The sequence below is a fragment of the Aquarana catesbeiana genome, linkage group LG12, assembly GCF_042186555.1.
Source record: "Aquarana catesbeiana isolate 2022-GZ linkage group LG12, ASM4218655v1, whole genome shotgun sequence".
NCBI classification, from domain to species: Eukaryota; Metazoa; Chordata; class Amphibia; order Anura; family Ranidae; genus Aquarana; species Aquarana catesbeiana.
In genome coordinates, this window is record NC_133335.1 from 104,760,812 (window position 1) to 104,783,200 (window position 22,389).

The following is a 22,389-nucleotide window of genomic DNA, read 5'->3' on the forward strand; positions in this document are numbered from 1 at the left end:
TGCAAAAGCATTTGACACAGTTCACCATAAACGTTTACTGTACAAAATAAGGTCCGTTGGCATGGACCATATGGTGAGCACATGAAAATTGAAAGATTGAAAACTGGCTACAAGGGCGAGTTCAGAGGGTGGTGATAAATGGGGAGTACTCAGAATGGTCAGGGGTGGGTAGTGGGGTCCCCCAGGGTTCCGTGCTGGGACCAATCCTGTTTAATTTGTTCATAAACGACCTGGAGGATGGGATAAACAGTTCAATCTCTGTATTTGCGGACGATACTAAGCCAAGCAGGGCAATAACTTCGCAGGATGTGGCAACCTTGCAAAAATGGGGTGGGCAACTACATCACAAATGAGGTTCAATGTAGAAAAATGTAAAATAATGCATTTGGGTGGCAAAAACCTGAATGCCATCTATACACTGGGGGGGGGGGGGGGGGAATCTCTGGGGGAATCTAGGATGGAAAAGGACCTGGGGGTCCTAGTAGATGATAGGCTCAGCAATGGCATGCAATGCCAAGCTGCTGCTAACCAAGCAAACCGAGTATTGGCATGCATTAAAAAGGGATCAACTCCAGAGATAAAACGATAATTCTCCCACATTACAAGACTCTGGTCCGTCTGCACCTGGAGTATGCTGTCCAGTTCTGGGCACCAGTCCTCAGGAGGGACGTACTGGAAATGGAGCGAGTACAAAGAAGGGCAACAAAGCTAATAAAGGGTCTGGAGGATCTTAGTTATGAGGAAAGGTTGCGAGCACTGAACTTATTCTCTCTGGAGAAGAGACGCTTGAGAGGGGATATGATTTCAATTTACAAATACTGTACTGGTGACCCCAGTACAGTATTCGCAGAAGAGAGTTTAACAAGACTCGCGGCCACTCATTAAAATTAGAAGAAAAGAGGTTTAAACTTAGAGGGTTCTTTACTGTAAGAGCGGCAAGGATGTGGATTTCCCTTCCACAGGCGGTGGTCTCAGCAGGGAGCATTAATAGTTCAAGAAACTATTAGATAAGCACCTGAACGACTGCAACATACAGGGATATACAATGTAATACTGACATATAATCACACACACAGGTTGGACTTGATGGATTTATGTCTTTTTTTTCAACCGCATCCAATTTGCATATGTGTGAACCCAACCTAAAGCCCCGTTCGCACCTGAGCGATTTTCATCTTGTAAGCTCTGAAGGTACAAAACGCCCAACAAGCAAAATTCCATTCATTTCTATCGCCCCTGTTCACATATGAGCCTAAAGCAAGACACCTGAAGATACAAAAGTATGAGCTTCTTTTTGGCAAATTACAAGCGTTTTTGTCCCCGTAGACTTCAATAGAAATGCCTGACTTGAGCAGAAAAACGCTCGTAAAATGCTCAAATAGCCTCCTCCCCCTAGTGCTTTCTATTGGCTAAACAAAAACGCCTGAAGCTGTAATACACTTCTAAAATGCTTTAAAAAAAACCCTGTAAAAAGCTGAAAAAAAGCTTAATAAAAAAAAAAGCCAGTAAATCGATACGCTCCGGTGTGAATGGAGCCTAACAGATGAAAATAAGTGAGATGGGAAAATTTTAGTTTTTCATTTAGTTGCCCAATAATTGTGCACACTTAGGTATTCTGATAAGAAAGCCAAAACCTCACTTTTTTTTTTATTTTCTTAAATATTCAGGTTTGAGGTTTATTAACCACTTAAGGACAGGGCCTCTCTTCTAAAAAAAAAAAAAAAAAAAAAAAAAAAGATGTGTTTACAAGTTAAAAACATTTTAGGGCTCTTTCACACGGGGCGGATCAGTGATGATCCGCCCCGTGAACACCCGCTTGTTCAGCGGGGATCGCTCGCCGATCCCCGCTGAGCAGGAAGATGACAGGTCCATCGCTGAACACTGTGCAGCGACGGACCTGTCAGAGCGCCGCTCTCCCCTATGGGGGATCGGGTGATGACGGACCGTAGTGTCCGTCGTCACCCGATCCGATCCGAAAACGGATGGAAAAGTAGGGTTTTCCTCCGTTACACTTTTCGGATCGGAGCGGGGTTGGATGTCAGCGGACATGTCACCGCTGACATCCGACGCTCCATAGGGATACATGTATGTCCGTTTTTCATCCGAAAACGGAAGGATGAAAAACGGACATACGGATCCCTCTTGTGAAAGAGGCCTTTTTTTTTTTTTTTTTTTTTTTTTTTTTGCTAGAAAATTACTTAGAACCCCAAACAATATATATATATATATATATATAAATATATATATATATATATATATATATATATATATATATATATATATATATATATATATATATATATATATATATATATATATATATATATATATATATATATATATATATATTTTTTTTTTCTTCTAACACCCTAGGGAATAAAATGGCGGTCGTTGCAATACTTTGTCACACCGTATTTGCGCAGCGGTTTTACAAGCGCACTTTTTTTGAAAGAAATACACTTTTTTGAATTAAAATTTTAAAAAATAAGACAACAGTAAAATTAGCCCAATTTTTTTTTTTGTATTGTGAAAGATAATGTTAGTAAATTGATACCCAACATGTTACGCTTCAAAATTGCGCCCGCTCGTGGAATGGCGACAAACTTTTACCCTTAAAAATCTCCATAGGCGACGTTTAACCACTTCAAGACCGCCGCACGACAATGTACGTCCAAACTTTGAACGAGGATATCGTTGCTGCCATAACCCCGGTATCCCCGTTTTCGTGCAGCGGCCGTTTTTCAGATAAAAGTGGTCCCTGCGGCGGATTCGCCGCGAGATCACTTTTATCGGTGGCGGGAGAGGGCCCCCCCTCCCGCCGCGATCCGTCCTGTCCTGTGGTGTGTCTGGAGACAAGTGAGGCCAAGATGGCGCTCACTCGTCTCCAATACACTGCTGGGCGGAAGCGACGTCAATACGTCACTTCCGTCTACGCCTCTTAAAGGCACATTTTTTTCAAATGTCATTTTTCTAAATGACTTTTTTTTTTTTTATTGCATTTTAGTGTAAATATGAGATCTGAGGTCTTTTTGACCCCAGATCTCATATTTAAGAGGTCCTGCCATGCTTTTTTCTATTACAAGGGATGTTTACATTCCTTGTAATAGGAATAAAAGTGACACCATTTTTTTTTTTTAAAACAGTGTAAAAATAAATTAAAATTTTGTAAAATAAATAATAAAAATAAAAAATAAATTTTTAAACCCCCCCCCGTCCCGACGAGCTCGCGCGCAGAAGCGAACGCATACGCGAGTAGCGCCCGCATATGAAAACGGTGGTCAAACCACACATGTGAGGTATCACCGCGACCGGTAGAGCGAGAGCAATAATTCTAGCCCTAGACTTCCTCTGTACCGCAAAATATGCAACCTGTAGAATTTTTTTAACGTTTTGAAGCGTGACATGTTGGGTATCAATTTACTCGGTGTAAAATTATCTTTCACAATATAAAAAAAAATTGGGCTAACTTTACTGTTGTCTTATTTTTTTATTCAAAAAAGTGAATTTTTTCCAAAAAAAGTGCGCTTTTAAGACCGCTGCGCAAATACGGTGCAAAAAAAAGTATTGCAATGACCGCAATTTTATTCTCTAGGGTGTTAGAAGAAAAACCATATATAATGTTTGGGGGTTTTAAGTAATTTTCTAGCAGAAAAACCTGTTTTAAACATGTAAACACCTAAAATCCAAAACGAGGCTGGTCCTTAAGTGGTTAAAAAAATTCTACAGGTTGCATGCTTTGAGTTAAAGAGGAGGTCTAGGGCTAGAATTATTGCTCTCGCTCTACCGAGCGCAGCGATACCTCACATGTGTGGTTTGAACACCGTTTTCATAATCTCACGTATGCGCTTGCTACTGCACGTGTGCGTTCGCTTCTGCACGTGAGCTGGGCGGGACGGGGCGCGTTAAAAAAAAAAACAAAAAAAAAAAAAAGTTTTTCTTATTTATTTTACCTTTTTATATGTAAACATCCCTTGTAATAGAAAAAAAGCATCATGACAGGGCCTCTTAAATATGAGATCTGGGGTCAAAAAGACCTCAGATCTCATATTTACACTAAAATGCAATAAAAAAACAAAAAAAAATTGTCATTTTAAAAAAATGGCCCTTTAAGAGCTGTGGGCGGAAGTGACGTTTTGACGTCGCTTCCGCCCTGCAGTGTCATGGAGTCGGGTGGGGGCCATCTTGCCCTCACTTGTCTCCGTGCACAGCCACCGAGAGGACCGGATCGCCTCCACCGCTGCCGACGGCTTCGGTAAGCGGCGGAGGGCACCGGATCGTGGCGGGGATTCCGCTGCAGAGACCAATTTTATCTTTTAGCCAGCCGAACACGGGGATACCGGGGTTATGGCAGCTAGCTGCTGCCATAACAACGATATCCCTCCTCCAAGTGAGGACGTATATCGGTGTTCGGCGGTCGCCAAGTGGTTAACATTTTGGATTGAGCAAGAGCACTGTAGTTTAATAGCGAAATTAATCCTCAAAAATACAACTTGCTTAATAATTGTGCACACCTCATAAACATAAAGGATAAAGGTCATTTTACGGTCACATCCTAAAAACCCTCCTTTGTTAAGAAAAAAAATAAAAAATGTCATACTTGCTACCTCTGTGCAGTTGGTTTTGCACAGAGTGGCCCCGATCCTCCTCTTTTGGGGTCCCTTAGCGGTGCTCGTGGCTCCTCCTCTTCTCGAGTTCCCCGTCGGAGAAGCGCTCTCCTTCGGGACACTCGTGCGGGCGAGCTCACGTGTCCTTCTGCTGCATCTATTGACACAGACAGCAGGACTCGGCCCTGCCCCCTGGCGCCCGCGTCATTGGATTTGATTGAAAGCTGCGCTGCTATCAATCTATCCAATCTGGACACGAGACACCAGCTAGAGCTGGTGTGCTCATCCCTGGGGCCAGAGAACAGGTTCAGGTAAGTAAAATGGGGGTCTGGGGGGGTTGCTGCATGACAGAATGAGAAGAAAAACGCTCGTACGACACTCAAATAGCAGCTCTCCACCCCTAATTTCCTCTCCCTCTCCTCCCCCTAGTGCTTTTTATTGGCTAAACAAAAACGCCTGAAACTGTAAAACACTTGTAATACACTTAAAAAAAACCCTGTAAAAAGCTTAATAAAAGCCAGAAAAAACGCCAGTAAATTGATACGCTCAAGTGTGAATGGAGCCTAACAGATGAAAATACAGTATCTCACAAAAGTGAGTACACCCCTCACATTTTTGTAAATATTTTATTATATCTTTTCATGTGACAACACTGAATATTGACACTTTGGGCCCCATTTGGATATTTTCACTTAAGGGTGTAGTCACTTTTGTTGTTAGACATTAATAGCTGTGTGTTAAGTTATTTTGAGGGGACAGCAAATTTACACTGTTATACAAGCTGTACACTCACTACTTTACATTGTAGCAAAGTGTAATTTCTTCAGGTTTGCCACATGAAAAGATATAATAAAATAGTTACAAAAATGTGAGGGGTGTACTCACTTTTGTGAGATACTGTATTTTCATCTGTTAGGCTCCATTCACACTTGAGCGTATCGATTTACTGGCGTTTTTCTGGCTTTTATTAAGCTTTTTTTTTATCACTTTTGTGAGATACTGTAAACAAGTGAGATGGGGAAAATTTTGTTTTTCATTTAGTTGCCCAATAATTGTTATTCATTTAGTTGCCCAATGCCATCCTATGCATTAAGGTGAAAAAACACAAGGGAAAACCCCTTTTAAGGGAAAACCAATGGAACAATGCAGCCTTCTCAGCGCTTTCCCAGAGTTCTCCAACACTAAGGCTCCGTTCACACCTGAGCAATCCGAATCACGGGGCGTTTGTGCGATGCCATACCTTCTGGCATCGCAATCATGGCGTGATTTTGCCGCATGATAAATTGCAATGATGCTGCTCCTTTTTAAAAGATAGGCATCACACGTTGCAATTTGCTGCAATTCCAGCGCGATTTATCGTGGCAAAATGGCGCCTAAATTGGGGCGCTATTAAGAAGTAATGGCATTGCACAAGCTTGCCGCGATTTCGAATCGTGGGCAGAATCGCGTTTCGGATTGCTCAGGTGCGAACGGAGCCTAAGGGCACTTTCACACTGGTCTGCTTCAAAACTGACAGTAAAACACCTATTCATTAATGGATTGCTTTTGCTGCACGTTTGCGGTTTTTAAAAGACGTGTGACGCAAAAACTGCACCAAAATAGCTTAGTGCTGGGCGTTTTTGATGCGTTTTCCATTCATTTCAATAGGGAGGAGTGTGTTTGGGGTGTTTTTTTTTTTTTTACTCCCCAAACATGCTTCAAAAATGCTGCAAGTAGGATTTTTTTTTACTGCAACGGAAGCGCACCACACCAGTGTGGATTTTAAAGGGAACCATTTTTCTTGAGCTATTCAGGCGCTTTTTTAACGCAAATGCGCTTGAAAATCTCAGTGTGAAAGGACCCCAAGCAATAGATGCAAACCATGTGTGGTACATACAAAATAAAAGAAACCTGGCATAGTGCTCACTGCTGTTTTATTCAGGCTTAAAAAGGGTTAAAAACACTTAACATAGTAAACACAAATGCATTGCAAAAAGAAGAAATACAAGGTGCTCCTTCAGTCGCACAGATCTACAGTACAGCTCAAAGCTCTCCCTGTGCGTGGTTAGCACGGTGGTGTCATTCCATGGCTCCGCCCCTTTGATGTGTATCGGCCAGTCCCAGACTTCCTCAGAAATGGCCTTTGTGAGGAAGTCTGGGATTGGACAATATGCAGACAGATGATGTCACCACTCACAGGGAGAGTGTACAGGGACAGGCACTCAGCTTGTCTCTGCATGGCAAGTTTAAGTTGGATTTAATTACCTCCAGTTTTGTTATCTACAAACTGGAAGTAGTGCTTTAAAATCCCAGAGATTAGCTTGGCTTGCAATGAATGACAACATATTTTTCTCATGAAGTTTCCTTTTAATAAATGCAGCGTTCATGTTTTTGTGAACCCAACTTTGTTAACTTTCCTAGATAGGTAAGATATCTAAAACCTTCCACTTTCGCAATCTGCCTTTATAATGACAACTGTTGTCATTTTTCATAGCAGGACATGTCCACTGATGTAAACTGGTATTATGTGTGTGTGTGTGTGTTCAGTCTGTATGATGTTCACATTAATAGGAACAAGTGGGTAGGATAAAAAAAGAAATGCTTTCACTATAGTAGTAGTGGATAAAGGAAAGGAATCTTTTCACTATAGTAGGTAAGAATATGGTAGACTCCATGTTATTGAGGGTAGGACTAGGACACCCTTGCACAAGTAAAGCCTCATGCACACGATCGGATTGTTGGCCAACAAAACCGTGGAGTTTTGTCCGAAGGGCTTTGGCCCAAACTTGTGTTGTATACACACGATCACACAATTGTTGGCCAACAATTACAAACGTAGTGACATACTACGTTGTTTTTCAGCTCTTTAGCGCCACCCTTTGGGCTCCTTCTGCTAATTTCGTGTTAGAAGTTTGAGTGTTGATTCGTTCTTTTCATTTCGCTCTTTTCGTTTAGTTTCTGAACGGCCCTTCGTCAACCAGCCATGTTGCAGAATTGAAGGAGATAACGTGTTCTTTATTATTGGCTTTGGAGTTATTCCTTTGACATTATTTTTTTGGTTGGATAATGATTTGATTTTGTATATTTTTGGATGCATAGAATGCACTTTTTGGTTAAGTTCTACAGGCAGACAGCATGTCTAATTTTATTTGTTTTCTTTTTTTATTGCACAATAAAAAAATAGTGGAGAATAATACTTGGCTATGTGTTTTACTTCAAATGACAGCTTGGGAGTAGGCAGCTACATTTTAAAAAATACAATGTAAAATTGACAAGGAACACCAACATAGTTGTATCTTTGATCTTATAAACTAGGGGATAATGGTGTTGTGGTAACTTGCCTAAATAAAAAAAAAAAAAAAAAAAAAAAAAAAAAGCATAATAATATTATTCTTTATCACTAGAAAAAAAAAGCCTTTGAAAATTTGTTTGCAATAACTCCATCAGTATCACCAGCAAAGCAGCTTCATTATTATCCCATTATAAAGAAGAAGAGAATTGTGCGCTGCATTTGGAGATTTCATAATTTGCCATGTCACAAATGTGAATTCTCCATTATGAACGCAAGTTACAAGACCGACCGATTCTGTCTCGTTCTTCCGAGCATGCGTGTTTGTACTTTGGGCTTTTGTCCGACGGACTTGTGTACACACGCTCAGACATATGTTGGCGGAAAATTTGAAGACATGCTAGCCAACATTTATTGGCGGAAAGTCCGACAACAATTGTCCGATGGAGCATACACACGATCAGATTTTCCGCCAACAGCCTGACCTCCCACATTTCATGTCGGAAAATCCGGTCATGTGTACAAGGCTTTAGAATTGCTAAATACAGTACCTCAATGATTCTTCTTTAGTCAGGAGCCAGCCTGACCACATATGGCCACAAAACAATTTAAAATTATTTGTGCAGACTTTCAGGACATCCAAAAGATTGATCGGGGCAGTTTCTAATGTGCGCCACTGATTAGACCTATATAAAACAGCCATGTGAAGAGTTTACTTAAAATGGAGTTCAAAGGATTTGCATGCTGTAGGAGAACGATCTCAATCTGACAGCCCCTGTATTTTTGAATCGCTGTCATTGCGTTCTCAGAAATGGTACAAATTATGTTTGCAGTAGTGGCCAATGCTGAATCAGTAATTTACTGTTGTAACCTATGCTACATGCAGGAAGCGCTATCCACTTCCAGCAGTTGCACCAGCGACTTACCCTGTGTACTAAAGAGAGTCGCTTCACTGGTATTTCCGCCACTTAGGAGAAACATAGTATTTTTTGGATGTATATAAAGCTTTCCCTAATTTGCTAGGTGGAGATCTTGATGTTATCCCCACTTGTCCTCCCTTTGAGTACGCCACTTAATTTCAGTATATTTATAAAGCTGTGAATTTGGCATTCACTAAATCATTACTACAGGAGTAATAGTGGTGGCCCGTCCATTAGGGGCGCACGGGCGCCACCCCCCTATCCTTGCATTCGGCCCCCTAATCTACAGGCAATGGGGTTTTTTTTATTTTTAATTTTTTTTTGAAGCCCATGATTAGAGCCAGAGGCTCTAATAGGCTTCAAAAAAGGGTGGGCTTGGGGCGCAGAGCACTGCGCCCCAATCCCACCCAGTTGTGTGACAATAGTGAATGAATATTCGCTGTTGTCACACTGATTCTCCTCCCGGCTAATCAGGAAGCGGGTCCTGAGGCCTGTTTCCTGATTGGCCGAAAGGCGAAGCAATCCTTTTGGTCTAGGAGGAGGAGACGCACGCCTGCCGTGATGCCGAGGACCGATTGACCCACCAGCTGCCAAGTCTGATTCTCCAGCTCCTCCTGTGGCTGTCAGAGATGGGTTGCTGGCTGCAGAAGAGGGGAGCACACACGTAATAGAGGTAAGGGGTAGGCAGCAGTTACGCCACCATGCCTAATGCACACCATTCTCCACGGATCGCCCGTGTGACCGTGCACACCTCTTCGACATCGATTTCCCCCCCCCCCCCCCCCGCCCCCGCCGCTGACCTCATCAAGCTGCCATCCCTGGGGGTGGGTGTTGTGTTTTGGGGGGGGTTACGTTTAAGGTCCATCTGCCGCCACCCCCGACCCCCCCCCCCCCCAAACGATGGAGCAACAGCCACCACTGAGGTGTAGCCTTCCTCTTTTTTTTTTTTTAAGTTACATTGGTTGATTTCCCTGCAGTGAATTTGTGGTGACTGTCACAATCCCTGCTTTCAAAATATGCCACAGGTAATTGTGTTTATACTTTGTTGAACATGGGTTGTGATACTGCAGTAGACTTTCATATTGAGATGCGCTCATGCGTGTTCGGGCGTTTAGACCCGCTACGAAGCAGTCAAAGCAGATAACCAATCGTATGCCCTGCTCCACAGATGCGTGTATACAAGAGGCATGTTTACATGTGGGGCAGGGAATGGTTGTCTTTGACAGCTTACCTGTGGGTCTGAACACGCCTGATCCAATCCCTGCTTGCAAACAGCTGTTCAATATGTTAGCTCTCCTAGTACAAAACAAAGTAGTATGGATATAGTATGGCATTGACCAGAAGATCTCAGCGTTCAGTTGTTCAATGGATCATAAAGTAATGGTTTGCATGGTTGTGATCCTGTCCTTAAATGAAGAATATATTTATTTTTTGTACATTGAGGAATTATGAATGTTTATATACTGTACCTTTTTTCTTTAAATTTACCCTTGCCATTCTTTTTACTTTCCTCTTAACTGTCTAGCCTGTGGCTAGAGGCAGTTGGAAAATCTTTGTCACACCACTCTCGCATTCCCTAGATAGTAGCTGTGTAAAAACTGATTTTACCTTCAGAAATGTATAGTAAATGTGTCGGGATACAATGACATCATCACTCCTTTCATGGACCCTGCTCATCTGATTTTTGAAGTTATTCGATTGTTAGTTTTCACAGCTGCTATCTAGGGATTGCCAGAGAGCTGGGATATGAGAGAGAGTGCAATAAAGAGCTTCTTACAGCTTCTGGGCATAAATGGCATTGGTCATCATGTTGCACCAAATCTGTTTCCATATTAAAATTTACTAAACCAATCCCTATATGCCAGAGTACCTCCAGGTGCCGGTATGTCTGGTTTTGTTAGAGTGTGCCCAAGGAGCACTCTGTTTTGGAAAGAATATCCTCCCATCTACCTAACCGTTCTAGACTCAAATTCCTAGTTGAGGCTTCCAGTTGCACAATACGGAACCCTGGGTTTGTTTCCTATAGAGGAAAAATAAATCGACATGCAGGCACATGGAGGTGCTTAATCTGCTAAGTAAGTAGGTGTTTTGTAGGATTAATGTGGCCAAAGGCACACTTAAAGAAGGCAGGTCTAATGTGCTCTACTTGTGTTGAGATGGTTCAAAGCTGAGAGGAAAATGATGTCTGTTAAAGTCACTGTATACATCAGGAGACTCTCTGGTGGGAATATAATTCTGTTCTCTGTCTTTACACTGTCTTCTTTTTCTTTCCAGTTGCTTCAAGGCTCTTCACCTATCCTGCTTGCAGGGAGTCCTGATGCTTTGATGTACAGAGAGACACAGGAGAATGCAGTGCCTGTGTGCCTAGATAATCCATCATCGGTAAGGCCCCATGTGTTTCTTCTTACCAGATAGTACTTTATGTGAATGAGCTGTGTGTGTGGGGTTAGAGTGAAACTATTCTGCAGCTTGTGTATATTCATTTGGTTTGTAGGTTTTGTCTGATGTGAAGGGAAAACCCCTGATCATCATTCGGGTTCAGCATTGCTAAAACATGTGCATCATCCTTGAATCCTAAGCACCATTTAATTTCACGCTGATTTAGCTAACCTGGTGTTCTAGGTCCGGTGTGTATTCTTGCTGCTGCCAGGTGCATTTGGGGTTGGATGAGTGAGCACATATTATACTCTGTAAGCAGCTTTCCAAATAATTATTTCAGACAATAGTAACCCTACCTGCAAGCATGCTAACTGCATGTGACTTAAAGCATATAGGATTCTTTTTTAAAAAAAATAAAGTAGGCAAACTACCAGGTATCCGATTAAAAAAAAAAAAAAAAAAAAAGTAATTGTTTAGTATAGGCTAGAAACGTAAAGCTGACATGATTGTAAGCTATAGGTACCCATCTATCCCATATTTCCTCTTTATCTTACTTTGTAAGCTCCATTATGCTCCAAAATTGTTATAAATGTAAAGGATGGGTCAAGCCAAGCTTAATTTTTTTTAGCTTTGGGCCACATTTGCAGGCTTTAAGTAAACGTAATTTTCTCCAAAACAAAAAGTAAGGTAACCGAGGGACGAATGATGGCATGCAAGAATGCACTCCTACAAACAAAATCCAAACATATTCTCCAAATCAAAGACAGGTAAGAGGAGTGCTGTCATCACAGTCGATATACTTAAAGGGACACTACTGTATATCAAAGTTGCCAGGCCAATTATTCCTTAATTTTCCAGTTAATTACTCTGTCCACAGAAGCTCATATCAGCTGGTCTTTTCAGAGGTATACAATCTTGGGGTTTCTAGGTTGGAGTTTTCATATATTCATTGAAAATGTGATTTATTGACTCGGTTAAATTGATGATAGGCAACTCCTATCCTCATATTGATTAGTGGTTCCAAATTAATAACTACTGCAGTAGGGAACAGACACAAGATACGCTCAGCATCTTTCCAAATTTACTGTTCTGCTTTATTATGACGCAATTGAAGGCTTTTATGCACATGATTACGTAGGTATCACATTAATATTACAATTGTAGGTTTATCAAAACAAGGGGCGTTACATAGGCAGGCTTATTCTAATCAGGACTTGAAAGAATGTAAACATTTACTGAAAACATTATTAGTGCTGTTGCACAGTGAGGGCAGTGTGCAATACATACAAAATACAATACAATTATATACAGAACTTACAAATTTCCATTACAGTCTCCCCTCTTTTGATCAATATTTTGATCACTAACCATACCTGCTATCACCTTTAACCTGGAACCTCCACGCGCTTAGGTGGAGGTAGTCTTGGCCAAAGAAGCAAAAACTCCATTGTGGAGAAAATAATAGCTGAGCAACTTTTTCATTACCAAAATGACTTTTCATTGTGAAAAACAAATGATTGATAAGACATATTTACAGAGTACTGGCTGTACACTCCTGTGGCCAGAATGGCCTTCTAGCTTAATTGTTGGCATGCTGACTTATCAGCATATGTAAACACAGACAATTCTACATAAAATGGAAGACATACAAAAGACAAATATGACTTCAACTTGGCTGAACTACTTTTCAAATATATATATATATCCCTTACAATTAAAGTAATTGAATAAAAAAGTACCCTAGACTGTGATCACAAGAGGGAAACAAATCAAACACAGAGATTTCTTTAATTTAGTCATTTTTGCAGTGTCTGGTGTGGATCCAGGTGACTTTTTCTTCACGTTTTGCAAAAACTGTACATGAAATAGATGCTGTATTGAGTCTCCAAACTTTTCCTTATATATAAATGTCTCTTAACAATCCACAAGTCACCTGGCTTTAGTTTTAGATCCTTCCAAACTTTTAGGATCTGGAATTGGGGAGAAAACACATAAATGAGTTTGTCAAAAAACCTTAAAAGATCAGCAACATTCTCTGTGAGATCCGAATGAAGGACTTCAGCTGCTGAGACAAAATATAAGCAAGTGAGTAACACACTCCCAAACCAAATCCCATAGGGAGAGAGTCCAACATCCCCCTTAGGGGCTTGATAAAATATAAGAAAACATTCAGGCAAAAGTTTTCTAGTTTCTTACTCTACTTTGTCCGCTACATTGTAGACAGTAAGGGGTGTAAAAATAAAACCTCAAAACTTCTATTAAGGACTCTCCTATAAAAAATTATTTCCTCTGTTACACTCTGTACTTTCTGGCACTCTGTACTTACAAACTACTTCTGATAACACTTTTTACTGTGGCCTTTGCAGTAGCATTTGCCACTGGACATCCAAAAAACATGTCCATACAGACAAAATGCATACTCGTAAGATCCTAACTTGGGCATCTGGATATATCTTTTATGTAATCTCTGGGAGGGATGTTCAGCTTTTGGTAACACCTTTGGTAACAGGTAAAACAAGAAGTGGTGTGTTATAAAAACTGTGGTGAACCCTGGCTCTATCCCACGCTCATTTACTAAGGCAGCCATAACTTCTTGTGACTGATGACACGGTCCATGTGTCAAGCTGGAGGGAAAATGGTGGCTGGCAGACATAAATGATCACCTTTTCCAAAGTCCTGTTTCATAAGAAGTTGCCCCCTGTGGACCACTTGTTCTTCTCGTTCTGGGGTCCTTAAACTTGAATTATTAATCCCAGCTATACTGGGCCAGAACTAGGGTGGAATCTGTGAGTTGCACAGACCCATCAAGTGTCCGGGGCTGTAAATGCAGCATCCTTAGTCACCTGGTCTGCTTCCATGTGTGAAAGTTAATATGGCTACCTCAGCAAGAACCTGGAAGGCTGAAAACAGCCGATCAAATTAACTTGGCATGCTTGGTTGGTTTACCTGCCGAAGTAAAAACAAACTTCTGGCCCTTCAAATGGAACCAAAAGCTCTTTATATCTCGACTATCTATATAAATATACACTCTTTTTATAGCTCACAGGCTTTGCTAAAACATGGAGCTCTGCTTCTTGAGCTGGGGAAAAAGGATCCAATGACTTTGAATACAGAGTATCCTTCTGGGTGATAAACTGCATACTCAAATCTACAAAAAATGTAATATCTGGGTCTTCAGGGAGTGTGTCCTGCACTGATTCCCACATCAATTTAACACACGTGTCTTCCTTTGTCTCCGGCCTCCAATAGAGGCAATAAGGTGGCTGGATTCAAATGTACGCATTTTTCATTGTTAGATTTGTACATAAACAAACTCATATTTTAAACCTTTCATTAGACAAACATTTAGTTATCTGTATATTTGCTGCACAGAATGTCGGACCATTAAAAATTAAATGTTTGACCAAAACAATATCTAACTTTGTCTAATAGCACCTTTGCATAAAAACTGCAGCTCTGATATATCGGGGTGAACCCTTCATTACTGGGTCCAGCTTGCATAAATATATTACAATGGCTTGTGTTCTATCACACTGTTTGTGTAAGAACTCCAGTTTAATGTTTCAAAAGACAACTTCTTCCTGGCAATATTATAATAAATGATAACAATACCCTGCGGTCATGGAGAGATGCCCATAAATCCAAACTATTCTTCTGCTTATACCACTGCACTTACAAGAAAAATGGGCACATCATTTCACAATCCACACATTCTGCTTTGGATTTCAAAAATAAAAATAAATAAAAACAAAAGGACCAAGAATCTGTATGATGGACCAGAAAGCATCAAAAACTATAAAACAACTGGCTGCAGGCAGCATCTATCCTAACAGGGTGTGTGGACTTGATGTGATGAGTCTGTTATATTTAAATTTTATTTAATATTACTATTACATCATGGACCGCACATCAAGTTATTATCAAAAACCTTAAAATTTCATTTTTATAGAAGAACTTCTTATGTATTCCATCCATCTTGGCTTTGTTAAATATTATGGCAGCTTTATTCAAAATAACAACCTCATCTTAATCTTTTTTTTCTCTCAATAAGGGCTTATTGTATAAATGTAAAATTACAAAATTGTTATCTTAATCTAAACTAATCTCATTCATTACAAATTTCCCCAATAACCTGGATTTCATTTCCAACCAAAGGTTGTCTAAACCAGTTTCAATATATCTATATTATTAATAAAGTTGTTAAACTCATATTAGAAATTAATACTCATTACTACTTAATTTTACTTAATTTCCCTTTTTTAAATGCACTGTTTCCACTATCAAAGGATATTCAATTTGTGTAATACACGGTTAAATGTAACCTTCATTTTACCATGTTTGGAAAACAGATTCAAAATAATTGTGATCACATTGTTTACCATTAGATTCGTTAACCCGGCACATTTTGTTATAAATGTTTTGTCTAAAAAACTGGAATTGGCATGATGTCCTTCCAGCTTATCACTAACCTCTCAGGGACATTCTTTCAGGAGAGCACAAAGGAGGGGGTCACATCTGCGTACATGACACACACAAGCAATAGAACTAAAGGTCCCAGCATTTGCACACACATACACCAATATCTCTCTAAAATCGCTTACATTTTTCCCATTTGTGCACAACACATGCATATCATTCTCTTACTTTCTTTTAACTCTCATTAATATTTCCCTGTCTAAATTCTACTTTCTTTATTTTTGTTCAGATATCTTTTATATCTAGCTTCTATGATCAGATGGGCAGCCAGAGTACTCATCCCATCTTCTCTCTCTGACAACATATAAAGTATTCTGTTTTAATTCTCATTTCTCTGTTTCTGACTCTAATAGTTATAGTGCCTGACTCCAAATTCATCCCACAACTTAACATGAAAATGTCCCTTTCTGTCTAGTGTTAATGTCACCCTTGATCCATCCTGCTCACATAGATAGCTGTTTCTCTAGCTGTTTACTCTGCATGATTCTTAGTCCCTGTGGACTTTGGTAACCCAGTTACCCAATGTGGATCCCTGTCCACTCTAACCATTAATCTAGGGGCTCAGTATAGGCGGAACCGCACCTTTGGTTCATATGTAGCGCTCCTCTTGCGCTGGGCATTTTTGAGGGTCTCTTACCCTTCATTCCCTTACTTAATTCAATGCCCATAATGACTGGCCAGTCTTCTCTCTTCTCTACTTGTGCCTATACCCTCTTGCCTCTAAACTATTTTATCTAGCAGATGTACTACATATACCTGTGAACAGCACTATTCTTCCCTTTCTTATCTATAACACTCCGATGGACAGTAGACAGGGACAACATAACATATAACCACCAATCAATACAGTTCGATTAAGGGGAGTAAAATAGGTACCCTTTGTCCCCAAAAATGCTTTACCGATCAAGGAAGTCTGATAACTCAAATGTAAGCAAAAGGCTTACCTCAGCCGGCTGATTATCAGAAATTCCCGGATCGTCTCAAGCTCCTCGTTTCGGATACTCGGGGTCACCTGGAATCCCCTCCTAAGGCAAAGCTCGCCATGCTGACTCGGTTAAATTGATGATAGGCAACTCCTATCCTCATATTGATTAGTGGTTCCAAATTAATAATAACTACTGCAGTAGGGAACAGACACAAAAGATACGCTCAGCATCTTTCCAAATTACTGTTCTGCTTTATTATGACGCAATTGAAGGTTTTTATGCACATGATTACGTAGGTATCACATTAATATTACAATTGTAGGTTTATCGTAACAAGGGGCGTTACATAGGCAGGCTTATTCTAATCAGGACTTGAAAGAATGTAAACATTTACTGAAAACATTATTAGTGCTGTTGCACAGTGAGGGCAGTGTGCAATACATACAAAATACAATACAATTATATACAGAACTTACAAATTTCCATTACATTTATTAAAATGTATTTTGATACCTGCCGTTATAGCATTTACAGGTATTTTTTTTTTTTTGTTTTTCTTAAGCTCTTGAGGTGTAATGCTGGCCATACACTATACAAAGATCGGGCAAAATTCAGTCATTTAGACATTAGTTCGTTCATTTGACGCCTAGACAAGTTTGTAAATTTTCTGCCAAACGAACGATAAAGTGAAAGGTTAATGTGTTTCTCGTCCAAACTGTCTGCACTAGGTATATGTGAAAAACAAAAAAAAAATTGATTAATTTGTGTCAGTACGAATGATTTATCGGTCATTACATGATGGCACTATCGTTTTCTCTCACGGCCGAACGTTTGTTTTTCGAAAATGGGTTTGAATGATTTTTATAGTGTATGGCCAGCATTAATTCTAAGCTCTTCCACCATCACATCAAGGTAGTTCTGGTGGCGTAGTAGTCAGTAGGGGAAAAAAAAAAAAAAACAAGAAAAGTTAAAAAGAGAACAGTTGGCCATGCAGGGGATAATCGCCAGCAAACCAGGTAACAGAAAATGCCCACCACCTTAGCTCCCTCTTCAGAAGCACCACTGCTTAGGCCTTAGCCTTTGTTCTTGGCTTCTGGTCCCTCAGACCACCTTATACATTACTTCTGTATTCCCAGTTGCAACCCTCTCTGCTCTCTTGGCTCTCCCAGTAGATTCTGTTGCAGCACCCTGCTGCACAGGCCCCCTCCCTGGCCTCTCAGTAGGGGTTCTTCTGACACTCTGGACTCTCTCACTCCTCTGAGACATTCCGTTTCCCTCAATCCCCTGGACTTGCCTAGTCGTCCCTCCCTCTCAGCCTTCCAGACTCACTTAGCCCTCCCTTGACTCTACCAGCCTGATGGACGTGGAGAACCTCTGTCTCCTAACAGGAGCACACACCTGTCACCCAAACTGGAGCCCTGAGCTATGCCAAAGTCCATCATAAGGGCTGTGTGCATTTGGACACACAGCCTGTCGGTCTCCTGCAAGACCTGGACACTGGGTTGGAGCTTATTTCCCTCCCAAAACTCTTTGAGATCTCCAAAGCCCAATCTGGGAATGCCAAATTCCAGAGAAAACCAACTAATAATTTCTCACAATTGATAACCTGGAGCCCCGCACTCTGCATATGTGTGAACCCTGTGTCCCTTTACCCTTCTTTTACACAGTGGCAGGGCCTAGCACTGTCACAGTAACTAAGGCTCTGCGATCTTGTAGTTTTTGGCTAAGGAGATTCTGCCTCACGAAGACAGGCATACAGTGTTCATTTGACAGTGCTAGCCAGGTGGGCTACTGCAGAAGATCCAAAGGCAGTTAATCTTTTCCTGGGGGGGAGGCGGGGGGATAAATGCTGCCCACTGCACAGAGAAAGATAGGGTGAGCTATGACTCCTCTTGTACGTCTGCCATCTGTTTTTCTCGACTGGAGACCTAGTTTGCCCTGGATCAGTGACATGATTTGCCATGGTGTGGCTGGGCCACCAGCAACATAACAATGAATAATTCTCTAACATATTATGCAGAGCGCCATTCATTGCTTTGGTGTTGGCAGCAAGCCTGTCCACACCATGGCAACTTATGATGCTGATCCAGAGCAAGTGGCATGCAGGGAGACCACCAGTATTCAGGAGTAGATTGATGTCTGGCTGCTTCAGACCTGCTCTACCTCCAGCCCTCTGCTAGGGAAGCTCTGATAGAATGAGAAGACTTGGTGATGGAGAAATCTGGTGTGATGGGGGGATGCTTACATTTAGGGGAAACTCTGACGTGAAGCGGGCTTCTGATGTGAAGTTAAATTTATCAGAGCAGTTGTGTTGATCATCACAGGCTCCGGTTTCCCATTGATGGGTAACTTTTTTTGTTTGTTTTTTTTTATTATTTTTTTTACATTTTAGACTGGGGTGCCTTGGGATTTTGCCTATTTTTAGAGGGTGAAAAAAAGTTTTTGGATTTGTTTTATCTCCAGTTCCATACAGATTTTCTGCAGTATGTTTAAATTGCTTACACAGCCTCCCTAATTAGCCCCGCCAAGCAGTAAGCCCCATTCTATGGTGAGCTGCTATGGCTATAGCTATGGCACTATTTGTAAGAGTTCTCAGCATCCCCCACAGCAAAGATGCCCAGAGCAAAAAGAAAATTGGTGTCTTTCACAGATTAGAATCAGCAGTTTAAGGATCTACTCAAAATTGAAAGATTTTTCAATAAGTATAGCAATTACTTGCTCTTTCTCAGGATTTACAGTGATCACCAAGGATGGTGTTTCCAGCATTTGACATAAACCCTTTTTGTCCTCAGGGCTGATATTTGTGATAGCATAGTAGCAGTCTGGGATATGAAATCATATGATACATTTTTTTAGAGAAGCTTGAGAACATACATGAATAACATGAAGTTTGTTCATACAGCTTTTTAGGGTTCATCTCCAATAGTCAATGAAAATACACAAAGCAAAAGTGTGGACATAAATTTGTAAGCAAGCATTGTACAATTGTGGCCAAAAGTTTTAAGACTGACACAAATATTCATTTTCACAAAGTTTGCTGCTTCAGTGTTTTTAGACCTTTTTGTCAGATGTTACTATGGTATACTGAAGTATATTTACAAGCATTTCATAACCGTCAAAGGCTTTTTTTGACAGTTCATGTAATTAAGTTTTTTTGCAAAGAGTCCATATTTGCAGTGTTGACTTTTTTTTTTTTTTTCCAACACCTCTGCAATTTGCCCTGGCATGCGGTTAATCAACTCCTGGGCCACATCCTGACTGATGGCAGCCCATTCTTGCATGATCAATGCTTGGAGTTTGTCAGAATTTATGGGGGTTTTTTGTTCACCCGCCTCTTGAGGATTGACCACAAGTTCTCAATGGGATTAAAGTGGTTGTAAAGCTTGTTTCTTTACCATAAATCACGGGACACAGACCCACAGTAATAACTGTATGGGTTATATGGCACCTTCAGGTGATGGACCCTGACACACCCTAGACAGGAAGTTCAGTTCCCCATATAACCCCTCACCTTACCGGAAGTACCTCAGTTTTTTTGCCAGTGTCTTAGGTGTTGGTCACAAGTAAAGATGTGCTGTGCAGAGCTCCGCTGGAATATTCCTTGCTGGGGCAAGCTATGCAACCGGATCCATTCAAAGTGTCTTTTCCAGGCCGAATTGAATGGTACCCAAGCCTCGTGTCCGAAGAAACAAGGTTTTGCATGTAACGCTTCTCTTTTTAGAGAGCTGGACTACAGGATCCAGTATTTGTTTTTTTTTTTCAGCCATATTCCTGGCGGGGTGCTTTACAGGCCCAAGGCTGTGGATCCTCCGATTAAAAAGGGGCCCCCAATCCCTGAAGGTTTTTTAACGGAGCCCACCGTGAGTGGTGAAGATTGGGTCTGTTACCACAGAACCCTGCAGCTGGATAACGTAAGGGAGATTCCTAAGGAATTTGTCTAATTCTTGTGGGTTTTTCTCCTTTAAGTAAATGTTGTCATGCCTATAGTCACAACCGGAGGCTGTCAAGAGCATGTACCTGTTCCATGCTTGTCAGTCTCGCTCTGTGTAACAAGCTGCACGCTTCCTCCGGCTCAAGCTCCAGGTAAGGATGTGGGAAAGGGGGTTTTTCTCCTAGGAATGTCCCCCCACCTGGATAGCTTTACTCGCGTGGGAAAACGATCTATTTTGAAATGGGGGGGGGGCTGGGCGGTCGGTGGAAGGGTGGGCGGGGCTTAGCGGCATTGGCGTGCTTCAGCATCCACAATGCGGGCTGTATAGCTATAAAATGCACCTTTTTTCAAGTGCATACAGTTGAAGGAGGGACACAGAGAGGACGGGTGGCATGTGAGTGTGGGTGACACAGGCATTCCCAGGCACATTTACTTAAGCATCAGACTGAGCTGAATAGCAGCGGCAGTTGCTCTTAGGGCTGGGGAAAAAATCGATTTAAATCTTGAATCGAGTTGAGAGGTCAAATCAATTAAAAATTTAAGCAAATCGATTTTTTTTTTTTTTTTTTACCGCACCGGTCCTGAGGAGCTGCGGGCAGGAGTTTTTAGGGGAGGCCGCGGCATCGGCCTAGTCCGCTGGGCCGGACGCTGCGAACTAGGCCGAAGCCGCGGCCTCGCCTAAAAACTCTTGCCTGCAGCTGCTCAGGACCGGTGCGGAGTCCAAAAAAAAAAAAAACTCAATTCGAATCGTGAATCGAGTGTGGTGGTGTTCTTTTTTTTTTTTTTTTTTTTTTTTGAGAAAATCGCCCAGCTCTAGTACCTCTGTGCTCAGCACTATGACCAGAGGAGGTGGTACAAATGCCACAAAAACCAAGGACACAAAGGGGTCACCCACAGGCCCTAAGGACCCTCCCTCTGCAACACCATCCCGATCTAGGGAGCCTGGTCAGAGTGAGCCATCGGGGTCGTCAGGGGCTGCAATTGCTTCCGACGCTTCAGCCCCTGTCTATATAACTGAACAGGTTTTCTCCTCAGCTATGAAAGGTTTAGAGGAAAGATTAGTGGCTTTAATCACATCTTCACAGAGTGGAAGAAAACACATTAGGTCCCCTTCTACCACCCAGGATCCTCTAACGGAGGAACAGTGGGAGAGGGAAGATGAATCCCCCTCAGGGGACCGTGAAGAGGCTGATGATTCCTCTTCCGAGTGGGGAAGGACCTTCTTCAGCTTCACATGCTGAGAAGTTGGTGGTGCATTCTCTCACTGAAATGGTCCGCTCCACATTTAAGCTACCCTTAACGGAGTCGGTTGAAGTGCCCACTTCCTGTTTGGGTTCACTAAAGCCTCCTCAAGCCTTGCTTGCCTTTCCTGTCCATTTATTACTAGAAAAGCTTATGTATTCTGAGTTGGATCACCCAGATTAAAACTTTTTAGGAGGGAAAAAGTGCTTAACACTTTATCCTATGGAGGAAAAATTTACTAAGATGTGGAGTATACCAGCAATTGACGCTGCTATATCCTCTGTGAATAAAAGTTTGACTTGTCCGGTTGACAATGCGCAAATGCTTAGGGATCCAACTGATAAAAAATTGGAATTCCTGTTAAACGTTTTTCTCCTTGGCAGGTTCAGTGGCTCAACCTGCAGTGGCGGCAATTGGGGTATGTCAGTCCTTGAGAGACCATTTGAAACAGGTGCTCAAGGTGTTCCCTGAACAGCAGGCCCAGGAGTTAGCTGAGCTGCCAGCAGCTTTGTGTTTTGCAGTTGACACAATCAGAGACTCTATTCTTCAAACCTCTCGCCTTACACATGGGTTGGTACATATGCGTAGAATCTTATGGTTGAAAAGTTGGTCAGCCGAAGCGCCATGCAAAAAGCTCCTGGCT

The 22,389-nt window shown here is 41.5% G+C and overlaps 1 protein-coding gene across 17 annotated transcripts in view; it reads left to right on the forward strand.

The window, feature by feature from the left end:
* Positions 1-22,389, forward strand: part of SRCIN1 (SRC kinase signaling inhibitor 1) — a 1,023,634-nt gene that overhangs the window by 536,380 nt on the left and 464,865 nt on the right. For all 17 annotated transcript variants that reach the window (XM_073608254.1, XM_073608252.1, XM_073608255.1 and 14 more), the window contains exon 3: positions 11,067-11,174. In XM_073608254.1, the coding sequence (XP_073464355.1) occupies positions 11,067-11,174 (108 nt within the window). The remainder of the gene's footprint in view (positions 1-11,066; positions 11,175-22,389) is intronic.